This window comes from Pavona decussata, unplaced genomic scaffold, assembly GCF_977016875.1.
Source record: "Pavona decussata unplaced genomic scaffold, jaPavDecu1.1 SCAFFOLD_134, whole genome shotgun sequence".
Lineage (NCBI taxonomy): Eukaryota > Metazoa > Cnidaria > Anthozoa > Scleractinia > Agariciidae > Pavona > Pavona decussata.
This window is the reverse complement of record NW_028145547.1, coordinates 167,449-180,120: the sequence shown is the minus strand read 5'-3', so window position 1 is coordinate 180,120 and position 12,672 is coordinate 167,449. Positions and strand designations below refer to the sequence as shown.

The window sequence follows — 12,672 nt, the reverse complement described above, 5'->3', positions numbered from 1 at the left end:
GTGATGTTACCTGTACAGTCACCCGGGTGATAGACAGTGAAGTTTGCTCTCAGATGGCACATTTCTCGCTGGAACACACACACATTGTCATATGTGGTACCATTAGAGGAACACACAGGCTCTTCATACGACGGACAATTATCCACGCATATGCACCGAGCGTCCCTGGGACCAAAAGCCTTACAAACGGCAAAGTACTTACAGGAAACATTAATGCACGGATCAACATCTGTAACATGAAATGCAAAGTTTTTTATGTTTTGTTTTTCTCAAAATAAGTACTCTGACTGAAGAGGGTTCAAAAGGAAATAAGAAATAAAAGAAACAATTATAGAATGCATTTCTAAATCGCTGTTATGTAACGAGACTTCAGAATAGATTGCTGATTGTTTTCTTGGAAGCCCAGTAATAGACCATTTCCGAGTTGCTCTGAACCTCATTATGAAAGCGAGGCTAAGTGCAACGTTTTTGTTATGAAAATAAGTTTTCATTTATATGCAAACAAAACTACAATTTTCATATGAAAAGCTTTGCACTTAGCCTCACTTTCATAATGAGGTTCAAAGCAACTCGGAAATGGTCTATTGTGGCTCTTCGGCTAAAGCAGGGTCATGTTCTGCGTGGAAACAACTTTCAATTTTATCCACCTCAACTGTTTCACCCAATGAAGGAATATAATAAAAAACTGCAGACGCTGTTTTCTGTTTTACAGCATTGTTGTTATAAACGCTGTTTAATTTATTCAGATTTTTTTGTTGAAAGTGCCTCAAAATTTTAGCGAACAGATTCAAATCCCCAAAATCTGACAGTTGAGCTGCTGTTGGCTTTCCGAAAATTCTAGCCGACCTTATGTCACAAACGACATTTTTGTCCGTTCGTTAAGTTTCGTAACAGGACTGGACTAATAAAATCAGAATTTCTAAAAGTAAATAATTTCCAATATGTTATTTTCATTTTTACATGAAGTAATACATACATGTGCTTTTTTCATTCATTGAAAGCGTTCTCATTTAGCTCGTGGTGGCTTCAAAGAATATTAGAAAGTAAAACTGTCATATAATGTTGCTTATTTACCTCCAATAACTGCGTAATCAACTGTGACCGGATCATGTTGGCTCTTCATTCCTGCCAAGTCTTTTATGCAGGCGCGGACATGAGAAAGAGTTGTTTCCTGTGATAAGACCAGAAAGAAACTTGATCAATGCACTAAGCAGTAACTTGCTGCAAGGTTTCAAGGTTGAAGACAATTGTTTTACATGAAACTTGCAGGTATCGAGGAGAATAGCTTGTGTTTTTCATAAAACTAATGGAGGTCTCAAGGTGAACAGCTTAAAAGGACACCGCCGGGTTTAACATGTAATTTAAAGGTTGTAAATTCATGTGACTGTCTGAAGGGTTTTATTTTTGTACTAAGTCGACCGAAAAATCTACTTGTTAGGAATGATTATAACATACCTCTATCCAGGCGTTAAAAACGTTGTTTTCTGGCTTAACAGAGTACACGTTCTTGCTATCGTATAGGTGATTGACTGTTACCATGACAACAGGAGGTGCATAAAATTTCTCAGTAAAATTAAGCACCTGTCACAAAGAAAAATGCAAGAGCGAAGCTGATTAAACTGAGATTTGCTTTACTTGTACAGGTCATACTTTAGTTTTTTTGGAACGTTCATGGTATTTTTACAGTTTACAGTCCAGGCATTCTCACGTGTGAGATCATAACAGAAATAAGCGCCCCATCCTGTTATCAGCTCGCTCTTTTAATATCTTCAAATAACAACAGTTCCCGAGAGCTAAATTGAATCTCTATGCTGGGTAGTTGGTTGAGGGAGAAACTATTTCTTTATTCATTTTCTGCTCTGATTTGTTTTTTTATCGCCTTCAAAAGTTGGTAAGGTTTTAAGGTTTTTAAGGTTCTTATTATTGTGCACTATTTCAATGGCTCACAACAAAAGGAAATTACAATATATAAGAAAAGTAATATAAAGATAGCATTAAATTACATAAATGTGAAAATTAAAATGTGCGCAGTGACCAAAGGAGCTTAGGCTTTCGAGTTGGTCACTGCCACGTGCAATCAACTGGCGCATAACGTGCAACTAAACAGCAAAAAAATTAAAGAATAATAGAAACATACTACAATTTTTACATAAAAAACAATAGGAATGATAATTAATAGTGAGGGAAATACCTTTTAAATACCCAATATTCATTGGGCATTTAAAAGGTACAATTTGTACTGCTTGTAGAAGCTATTATATGAGAGCTTTTTTAATTTAGTGGGAATTCTTTCCCAAATTTTTGACCCAGCAAATGCTAAAGTGGCAGCTCCGTAGTTATTCATTATCCTCGGCCGATGAAAATTAAGGTTTGATACAAATCTGGTGTTATAGCTATGAACTTCAAGGGCAAGAGTTAGGGTTCCTTTGAAAATGTTAGGAATATTAGTAGTATTGTTAATAATTTTATGTGTGAAAAGGGCCACCTTGAATTTGTAGATGTTTTCAAGTGTAAGAGTACCTAAGAGATTTAAGTATGGCATAGCACTGTCCCTGCTATAAGCAAAGAACATGCTACGCACACACTTATTCTGTTTAGTTTTAATCTTAAGCAACCTGGTCTTGTAAGCACTACCCCAGCTTGTAATACCATAAGTTAAATATGGATAAATGAAGGAGAAATACATCTGCCTTAAAACAAATACCGTAAAAACAAATACAAAACGAGAACAAGTGATCCTTACCTTGCAGAAGGCGAAGTTGTCCTGTTCCAGGGGAGCCCCACCATTTTCAAACCGGAGTTTTCCTTGGAAAGTCAACTGACCAATTCTCTGTGAAAATGCCAACCAATCCTGGAGAAGAAAATAAAAAATGTTCGCTTAGTTACATGGTACTGATAATCTCTTGCTAAAGATAAAAAAACGGAAAAATCTATCTATAATTCTTCCCTTTTGACCTTGCAGTTTAGTTTGAAGTAGCCAGCATGGTAAAAAAAATGGATGAAAGAACAAAGGAAAGCGGGGGAGAATTCTTTTTAATGTTAACCAAACCGACTAATGGTAAAATGGTCTTTCATGTCAACTTGATGATACCTCAATCATCGTCAGCAGTGGATCGACACTATATTTTGAACTCCACAGTACCAATCAGTACCTCCACCAACAGCAATTCTTTTCAGATTCTTTGCAGTTATGTGAATCAATCCACTTATTAAAAAAGCAAGTTGTATTCTATCCCTCTTGCGTTTATCTTTCCTTCGCCGCAGTTTGCAGTACATTTTTAAATTCATTGAAGATTTTATGCCGATCCAGATCTCCGTCACAGATCCGCAACTTTCACTGTTTTGTAGCCCTGGCTACAGTCCAATGTTTTCTATGTCATACGACTGTTTCGTGGCTGAACAGAAATGGGTGTAAACTCAAGGGTATTTGAACAAAATCTCTACCGTTTTCCCCTGAAGGATATGATAAATTTAGCTCAAACACCGAATTAAAATTTGCGTAAATCTGGGAACATATAAGTGTGTATAAAGAGGTCACGTGCGGTTTGAGGTAGGCGTCACGTGCGCGTTAGCATAAAGGAACCAACTTACCACTTGCAGATTCTGATGTTTTCCGTCAAATGTTTTCACTTCTCGGATACAGATTCGGAAATGATCTTCTCGTAATTCTTCTATCCACAAATTCATGGCGTCCTGTGGTCTGGTGCTGCCAGCGTGATGTACAGTGGCAAGTACTTTGGGGACAGAAGGAAATCGCTGTGAAGCAAGAAATAGAATTGTTTACACTTGGTAAGGGGTTACAGAGAGTATGGACTGCTTTATTTAAACCTTTGACCTTTTTAGGCAATAAAAAAGGATATCTTGTCAGGAAAAGTGTTTTTAAATTCTTTTCATGTCAGACAAGAAATCACAATTCTTCCCGATTCCTTTCCTTTACTCCCCAACCCTCATATTCTAACAGAGAAGACGACTTCCATTGTTAATGTACAAAAATGTCGCTCTAGAAAATGAAATTGTATTTCAATCCTTTTAATGGATAATAATCCATTAGTCTAAGGAATAAGAAGCACTTGAAGCTTTTCCAAAGACTTCTTTGAAAATCGTTCAGTTGCTTTGCTCCTCTCGTCTTCTCCACCCTTCCCCCCCAACCCCGGCCCATCCCTAACCCCCCCCCCCCCCCCCCCCTTTACCTCCATGAAGAGACGTGCAAACCCTCAAGAAAAGAACAGATTTTTTTTAAGATGAAAACGACTTTTAGCTCAATAATAAGCTTAAGTAAAAGCCGTTTATCAAGCCAGCTTATACCTAAACAATGATAATCCTCGGTATGCAAATAATGTATAACTCATGGCGAGAATAAACTAGGTCAAGTATTGCTTGTCTGAGGAGAAGGGGCAGAAGTCATCAAATATTAAATCAAGGGAAACTTATAGATTTTAAGAAAATGTGAGGGCATTATTTTATGGAAACGCGTTGTCTCAGTGTTTAAGGTGTCTGACTATCGCAGTGTAGACCGGTTGTCTTTGCCAACGTGCTGACGATTTACGCCACAAACCATACTCCACTTTGTCTCATCCCACCCAGGTTAACTATTTGTGAGAGCCGTTGGTGAAATTTAACAAAGCTCTTGAGTTTAACCTCAGGGAGTGGGGTTGGGGGCAGGGGTGGTACTTGAATATATTAATGACGAGGAGGTGCAAATGCGGCCAAGGTACTCAATCAAATACAAATCTATTTGGGAGCATTGCGTGACAGCCCAAAAAACGGCTGCGGGGGACTAGTTGAACTGGTGTGCCAGGAGGTAATCCCCAAAAAGTCGATTGTTCACCGTATAAAACCCATTAAACTGGTCAAACCGCCAAAATCTTTTCCTTTCACATGAAAGGTTCCGAATGAAAATTTCAAACCCAAAAGAGTCACCAGTTGAAAAAATTAATCTCAAAGCAACTCCCGTCATTAATACGTTAAAGAACCATACAAGTTACGCTCCGACTGTGATGGACTGCTACTTAACACTGTGAAATTCAAGACCTTAACAACGTTAGGAGATCGATCTTTTGCTGTAGCTGCGCCTAAACTATGGAATTTACTGCCCTATGCGATCAGAAGTAGCCCGTCTGTAGCATCTTTTAAACAGACACTCAAGACATTTTTATTTCAGAAAGCTTTTTTATAATTTTATATAGTTTCTAGTTTTACGTTTTTAAGCGCTGATGAAAATAGTCTTATTGTTATCGGCGCTATATAAGTTTTATTATTATTATTATTATTATTATTATTATTATTATTATTATTATTATTATTATTATTATTATTACGTTAATACCAGCCTTCTCCGTTCGGGGGTACCCTGCGGTGGATTGACGTTCTTTCCAGAGGGGAGTAGTAATACTACTGATTACTTGGTGTTTAGAGGTCTGGCTTGGAGCAGGCAGTTGTGATCTAGACTGTTCACAGTCCCCTATTTTTCCGTGGGATTTTTGAGATTCGTACGCATCGATCGAACTCCCCTGACTAGGGCCCCCCTTGGTAGTTAAGGCACTCTCTCCAGGTTGCGCTCGCCTTTACAAACAAAGATGGCGGGAGTTCGGTCTCGAAAATCCAACGGAAAATAGGAGACTGTAAGCCATCCAGGTGTGATCTTACACGTTAGACCTCAGGTCAGTGAATCCGTTTATAGTTGATTCATACAAAATGGATTAAAAACTGCTTTTTTCCCGGATGAGATTTCACTAACACTGCTTTGGGGTATTTGCCGACACAAATGCGAGCCGAAATTGTTTTTTGTTCGTTTTTTTAAAAACAGGTGAGATGCCTTAATTACATGGCGAAGCAACCCGCTTTTCATTTTTGAGTGACATTACATGCTAACACGTAAGCTGGATGGCACAGGCAAAAGCATGTAGAGTGGATGATGTCATGATTTATAAGTAACCCCAAATTCTAGGAAAACCTCCTCAATACGCTACTTCCTTTGTGTTTAACGAATACTAAGTAATTTCAATTTTCTAAACTTATAAAATAGGAGCTTCTAAAACTTATGAAATAGGAGCTATTTACCTGTGCAAAGTCAACCCTTTCACACTGTGTTCCGCTGGTGAATGCATTGAAGGAGGCGGTGCCGTCAAGTGCTCCAGAAGGAGTTCCACGAAACGCAACCCAGTTAACAACAACAGACCCATTTGAACCAAGGCCTGATTCCAACACACAGACGCGGAAATTATTCTGCGTCACTTCGGCGGTCCACGCTACTGCTGAATCATGAACACTGGGCGGTTCATTTTCATGGCTGATAGATGCAAGAACACGAATATTGCCCGAGCTGGAAAATACCTGAGGGTATTGCACGGTTTTGCAATGGACCAAGTCAGGATATGACACGGAGAAGTTGACCTTTCCTTGCTGGAAGAGATTCTGACCTGAGAGAAAATTGTATAAGAAACAATCAAAAAGGAACAACTCAAAGATTACGTTTAAGTTTCCAAGTAACTTATGGCTTTGCTTTATCCTGAGAACAATTTTGATTCCAGATTGAAACTCTGTATATATTGCGCTGCTAACTTTCCCGGTCTGTGGAAATTTCCGGGTGAGAGGCCACTGGAATACAAACTATTCAGCTGTAGTGTAGTCAAATTTTCTTGAATCTTAATTTTTGGGCTCCCATGAGAGGGGAGGAAAGTGTTGCGACATATAAAACACATCAGTTTAAGGTGTATTCGAATTAAAATTAAATATTAGCAGGAAATTCCACAAAAAAAAAACCAACTGTGTACGCTATCTGCTGACAGTGTCCGTTGATAGGTTTGCGCACTTGTCCTTCCAAAGAGGGAAGAAACCTCAACCAAATCAGTCAAAATTTACTGTGTTTTGGTAAAATATCTCCACACGCAACTGACGAGCTGCGGTTTTATTATCAGTATTTACAAATTTTAACTCATTGCAGCTAAATTATTTTCAAATTGTTATGAGGTGTGTGATTTGCTCTTATCTATCTTCCTTCGATTTTGAGCTATCTCAAAGTATCTGAGCATTTTAAACGAAACAAAGTTCGGTTACTAAGAAATTACTGCACCGGCCTTACCTTCAACCAAACAGGAAAGTGTGCACAAAATCAAAAGCGTAGCTAACAGCTGAAAATCTGTGGACAACCTCATTCTTGAAAGAGGACAATCGAACTGCTTTATCAAGGTCGCCACCTGTCTTCCTCCGGTATCCTTGATACCACTGGCCGAAATTCACGTTGAATTCTCCTTATTAGCGGCCCATCCCTTAAACTGACCAAGGTTAATATTCTCATTCTTTCTTTCCGGGTGGAAGTTTGAGGGAATCTAAATTTTAATCAAGGTGGAAGTAACTAGGAAAAGAAGCGACAAATTTGACAATTCAGAGGGTCAGAAAGTGATCAAATTCGCACCAGTCCTGAGAACATAGAATTTGATCAACAACGTCATTTGGCCAAGTGACGTAGTTAATTTATGAAAATTATGACTGGAAGTGGGTCAAAGGATGGAATAACCTTTAGTGGGTAACTCACGTTAAGTCGTGGAAACTAATAATAGCAGTAACACACGATATTGACAGTTATGATTCAACGCTTATTACGTGGCCCTCTACGCTAGAGTGAATCTGCAATTCTATGGTGGATTTTTGCCAGCCATTAAAAGGGGCGAAGTCGCAGGGTTTGGGTCAAACCTGTGTTGAAACAAAAACAATACACTAATTTTCGTACACGCAATGCTCTCAGAGCCCGAGAAAAATATAGGAAATAATATTTACAAAGTAATGAAACCATTACACAAAAACCGTAACCAATTTGAGCGATTTTCCAAGACACATGAGAAGAGCTTCAAATCATTGATCCAGCTTTTCCAGGTTGGACTTCCACGCAGTCCATAGCAGTCCATAGCCAAAGGCATTAAGTTTAACTTATTGTTTCAGAAAACCTAGAGTTCGTTCCGAACAAAATAAATCATCATCTGTTACTTGCATTGAGTTTTTAGGTTTCTAAAATATAAAATATTTGAGATAGCTCTTTAAGCAGAACTAGACTGTAGTAGTGATGCAGCTGTTATCTTAATGACCTTTTAAACTTATATAAACAAACATGCACGATCAATTTGGTGCAAGAATGTGCAAGGACAATTGTTCCAGGAAATTATCTGCTCCAATAAGCAGCAGTCTCCTAAATTGATCATAACGTAAAACAATTATGTGAACCGAAGGGAAATATTTCTTGTCTATTACAAAAAAAAAACCTTCTGAGCGCGTTGTGTGATCATTTTTTTTCTTGTTTTCAAGTGTTTTATTTATATCCTCTAAAGTGTCGTTCGGCTCTGCCCTCAAGTAAAACGCAAGTTATTCTGATGGCGTTGAGAACGGTCAGACAAGCCTGATTGCATTTCTTTTTTTAATTGAAATTTGCTGTTTAGTACGGGTTAACACAAATGCCTTCCTACTGCGCGTCGCCTCTTCTCGCAGTGTGCGATTTCCGCGTGCACTCGCGCGTCCTTCACCAAGGGATTACTCCTTACCTAAGTGGAGATTACTGAAAAGAGATTTTACAACGGTCGGACGAGTAATGTAGAGTGGAATGTTTGTAAGGCATGTGAGAGATGTTAACCAGACCGGGATTCTGTATAATGTCGAAAGGGACAGTCGCAGTCTTTTTCTTAAGTTTTGCTTTTAATTGCGCTGTTGCAAGAAATGTCAGAAGCTCGATGTATTTGTGTTTTAAGAATTATAAGACACAACCCAGATTAGCGAGGTAATCCATAAGTTCACGCGATTCCCTTTTTCTTAAGTGTTATTGTTAAAGCAGTTGCCGGCGAAGGCAATGACGGGACGCCGGGGGAGGGGGAAGCGAAGAGCAAAAATATGTGGGTTTTGTAAGTACGATGACAGGAAAGAATAAAAAAAATACTGGTGTTTGCCAGTAGGTTTAGTGTACAGTTCAGTTTCTATGAAGCCATCTTTGAAGGAGACCATGGCATCAAGAAATGGGGAGATGTCAACTTGATGCAGAAGGATCAAGGGGAGGGGCGGGGGGTGGGGTGGGGTATGTATAAAGATCCATAACGACTAATATTTTCAGTTATCTAAACATTCAGTACAGACGATGAAAGTACCGTCGATATTGCTTAGCCATGCGTGTTGTCAGGCACGTGCCTTGTTATGGTTAAATCAAAGTATTTGTGAAGCCTTAATGCTGGTACCCACTGACACGTTAAACACGAACGCGCTAAAAAAACAACATATTCCAACAGAAAACATTAATTGTCTTCTTGTAATCGTGTAATGGTCAAGACGAATGAGGTGCGATATCTTTAGTAGCTTATTTCTTGCTCGTAATCGCGATACTGGAATTTCGCGAAAATCGAGACTCCAAAGAGACTGTCACCGGCTTGAGCGGTACTGTAATTCAACTGTGCGAAGCTTTGCATGCCTTTAATATCAAAAGAAGTTCTGTCGAAAAAAAAAATCGTGCAGAGCTTCCACGTCGAAAAAACTAATACATGCAGACAAATCGGACTTAAAAAACAAAATTCGCCCACTAAAAAATTTTTAGGCCCCCCACCCCCCCCCCCCCCCCGTGATTTTTAATGGTCCGCCCCTTAAGTTTAAGAAGTTGCTTTCGTTCAAGAAGGAAACTGAGATAAAAGAAGACAATAGCCTTAAGCTACATGTGTAAGTAAAGGTCTAAAATTCTTCCAACCAAGCGAATATTTGTTCTGTCGGATATAATCGAAAAGTAAGTACTCACTACTGTGCATATGGTTGTTAATGTTTAGCTATGTTTGATCGATATATCTTGGTTGTCCGTATGAAGAGGTTTCTTCTTGGACGACTAACCCTTACATTTAACTGAAAAATTGGTTGCCCGATAAACATTTTAGTTGTCTTGGATGGCCGGACGACCACTAATTTCGAGCACTGTTATTGTCAGGGGGCTCGATATTCAGGGTAATTTGCCTTTGGGGTGATTTGACCAACATTTTTATAGACACATTGTCCAGACCACCACCTTGGCTTAAATCATTAAGGCCCTGTTTAGACTAGGAGCCGGTGAGGACAATGAAAAGGATGTTGTTCAGACACCTTGGTGCCCGCGGAGCAATTGTTTCCTCATTCATCCATTTGTCGCCTGCCATTTTATTTATTGTATTTCAGGGAGGCATGGGGAAAAAGCGCTGGACCAATGCCCGTGTCAAGGACTAGCCGGTGCCTGAGTACTACCTGTTGAGGTAGTGAGGCCCTGCCAGGGTAAATTCCGACAAGCGACATGGCCCAAAAAGTAGCGACAGCGCATGAAATAAATTCGCGACAAAAGACAACTTTTCTCGACAAAACTCCGACAGTGACAATAAGGCCGAGAATTAACGACAAAGAACGGTGATTTCATATGTTTTTACACATATTTTAGTGTGATGTAAAGGCCAACAAGGGGAAAGTTTGACCAATTAAAATTAAGAGACAATAAATTTTCTCTAAATTCTGGTGTGAGCGCGGCTCATCATCCGGCAGCGATCTATTTTCCGCATCACGCACCGTTTTTCCTAACCTTAAATTCCGACAAGGACAAACTATTTTCATTCAATTTCCGACATCGACATGAAGCACTGACAAAACACCGACAAGGGACATTTTAAAATTCAGACAAGCGACACGGGACCCCCCCTTTGCAGGGCCTCGGTAGTGTCCATGGCCGGGCTAGCTAAGACGCGATGTCTTATTATTCCATTTCTAAATCTGGGGGGAAAGCCCTCCTCGGCTGCGGAGAGCAGCTGAGATCTGCTACAACCGGCAAATAAAATCTCCGAGACGAATAGAACAGACGGCGCTTGTTTCCAGCGTAAACTTTAATATGTAGCCAAATAACACTTCACAACGCATCATTATTTATGACTAAGATGGATCAAGTCGCAGGATTACATCATTGGCGAAATTGAAGAACATAAGAAACATTTCTAGAATTCTACTTGGACAAAACGATATTCAAGCTCTGCAAAATTCTACAAAAACAAAACATACAACAACAACAAAGCAGGTAGATATCAGTTTAACAAAAGGCTAGCACAGGTTCTAGTTTACTGATCTGAAAAAATTCTACGTTGAGTTTTCTAATTAATGCAAAATCTAAAAAAGGAAAAATAATTCTAATTTTCTTCCATCATGCACCGTGGTAAGCAGATTTCATAGCAACTTTACGGAACTAGAAGGTCATCTAATTACACTTCTGACTTGATTAGTTCAAACAACGCGGGACCATCTCCAGTGTCATAGACCTGATTCAGTTGAAAAGCTTCCACCCTTGTGCACAATTTGTTGGCCAGTGGAAGACTTGACCCATGTTTGGGTATAGAGGTGCCTCTGGGGGGTTCAAACCGTGACCCTGTTTTAATAGAACAAAAAAAAAAAAAAAAAAATCCCAAAATACCTTCCCTGTGTAGGACAACACGTTTGATTTCAGTATGATTGCATTATACTGAAAAACAACATCTTACGACGTCAATCGTGCAACTTCACCGTGCTTAGGACAGGATCCGACCGGATCAGACACTGCATAAGAGAGATTCGCATAAAATTATATACTCTGTTCAGAACAGAGGGGAAAAAACGTACAATGTCCGGCGGTACGTCCCCATGAAGGCCAAATAAGGGAGTATCCCCTCAACGGAAAAAGGGGTTGATCAGCAACACGCAAAGTTATCGTAGAAACTCGATTTCAGGCCTCCAGAAGCGAAAGGTGGGGACATTTTCAAAGAGAACTCTCATAGAATTTTCAGAACTTGAGAAAAACACCGATTTTCAATTGTTCATTTCCTGTTGTGTTAGAGGTATCAACATTTTGGAGACCCTCGACGCCTAAAATCTCTATGGTTCAAAGAAAACCTAAAGAAATTTTAACGCTCCAATTCAGTATAATTAGATTCTATCTCAAAGTGGTTGAATGACTTACATGCATGAACATTCTCTCCTCTGAGCCAGAAACATTAAAGGTATTTCATTCATTATTGTCCATATTCAAAGTGTTTCTGGTCGGACTTTGAGTTATATTGGCACCAACTTTATACCAATGAAAAAGTTCACCTATTAATGCAAGACAATCTAGTCGAAATTATATTTAAAACCCCTTCACTTGATTGATTAAATTTTCTCATCATTGAAAACGTTTATGTGCTGATCTGAAGAAGAAATAAACTTGTAAAACTACATGGATTGAGAGCCAAGGTTAAGCGAAATATAAAGCACAAAGTTATATTAGTCTGCACAATGGAAAAGTGAATTTCTTTCAAACACGGTGGACTATATTCCCTCCTCACATAACGGAATTTATCATCAATGTGCGCGTGCGTGGCTTTTGTGTGAACATGGATTTTATGTATAGAGAACGAAACTTGTGATTCTCCTTTTCTTCCTTTCTTTCTTTTCTGAAAAGTACTTTTAGTACTGTAGACTTACATGTAAGGCGATAATAATAATAATAATAATAATAATAATAATAATAATAATAATAATAATAATAATAATAATAATAATAATAATAATAATAATAATAATAATAAAATGACAATTTGACCGACTGAGATATTTACTATCGGCTAATTTCTCTAAGAACATTTTCAGCAAAGTTTCTTCCTGACCAGACGTTCACGTTGTAGCAGCTTCTTTGTC

General features: G+C 38.8%; 2 protein-coding genes across 2 annotated transcripts in view; both read right to left on the bottom strand.

Moving 5' to 3' along the window:
- Positions 1-6,938, bottom strand: part of LOC146467566 (uncharacterized) — a 33,863-nt gene extending 26,925 nt beyond the window's left edge. Inside the window, exons 1-7 of the mRNA XM_085125354.1 lie at positions 6,935-6,938; positions 6,061-6,419; positions 3,592-3,756; positions 2,744-2,851; positions 1,456-1,581; positions 1,075-1,171; positions 11-229 (exon numbers count right to left, since the gene is read on the bottom strand). Of these exons, the coding sequence (XP_084981480.1) occupies positions 11-229; positions 1,075-1,171; positions 1,456-1,581; positions 2,744-2,851; positions 3,592-3,756; positions 6,061-6,419; positions 6,935-6,938 (1,078 nt within the window). The remainder of the gene's footprint in view (positions 1-10; positions 230-1,074; positions 1,172-1,455; positions 1,582-2,743; positions 2,852-3,591; positions 3,757-6,060; positions 6,420-6,934) is intronic.
- LOC146467565 (uncharacterized) overlaps positions 1-7,794 on the bottom strand; it is a 148,591-nt gene extending 140,797 nt beyond the window's left edge. Inside the window, exon 1 of the mRNA XM_085125491.1 lies at positions 7,082-7,794. Coding sequence (XP_084981617.1) covers positions 7,082-7,154 — 73 coding nt within the window. The 5' untranslated portion in view covers positions 7,155-7,794. The remainder of the gene's footprint in view (positions 1-7,081) is intronic.
- Positions 7,795-12,672: the final 4,878 nt, after the last annotated feature.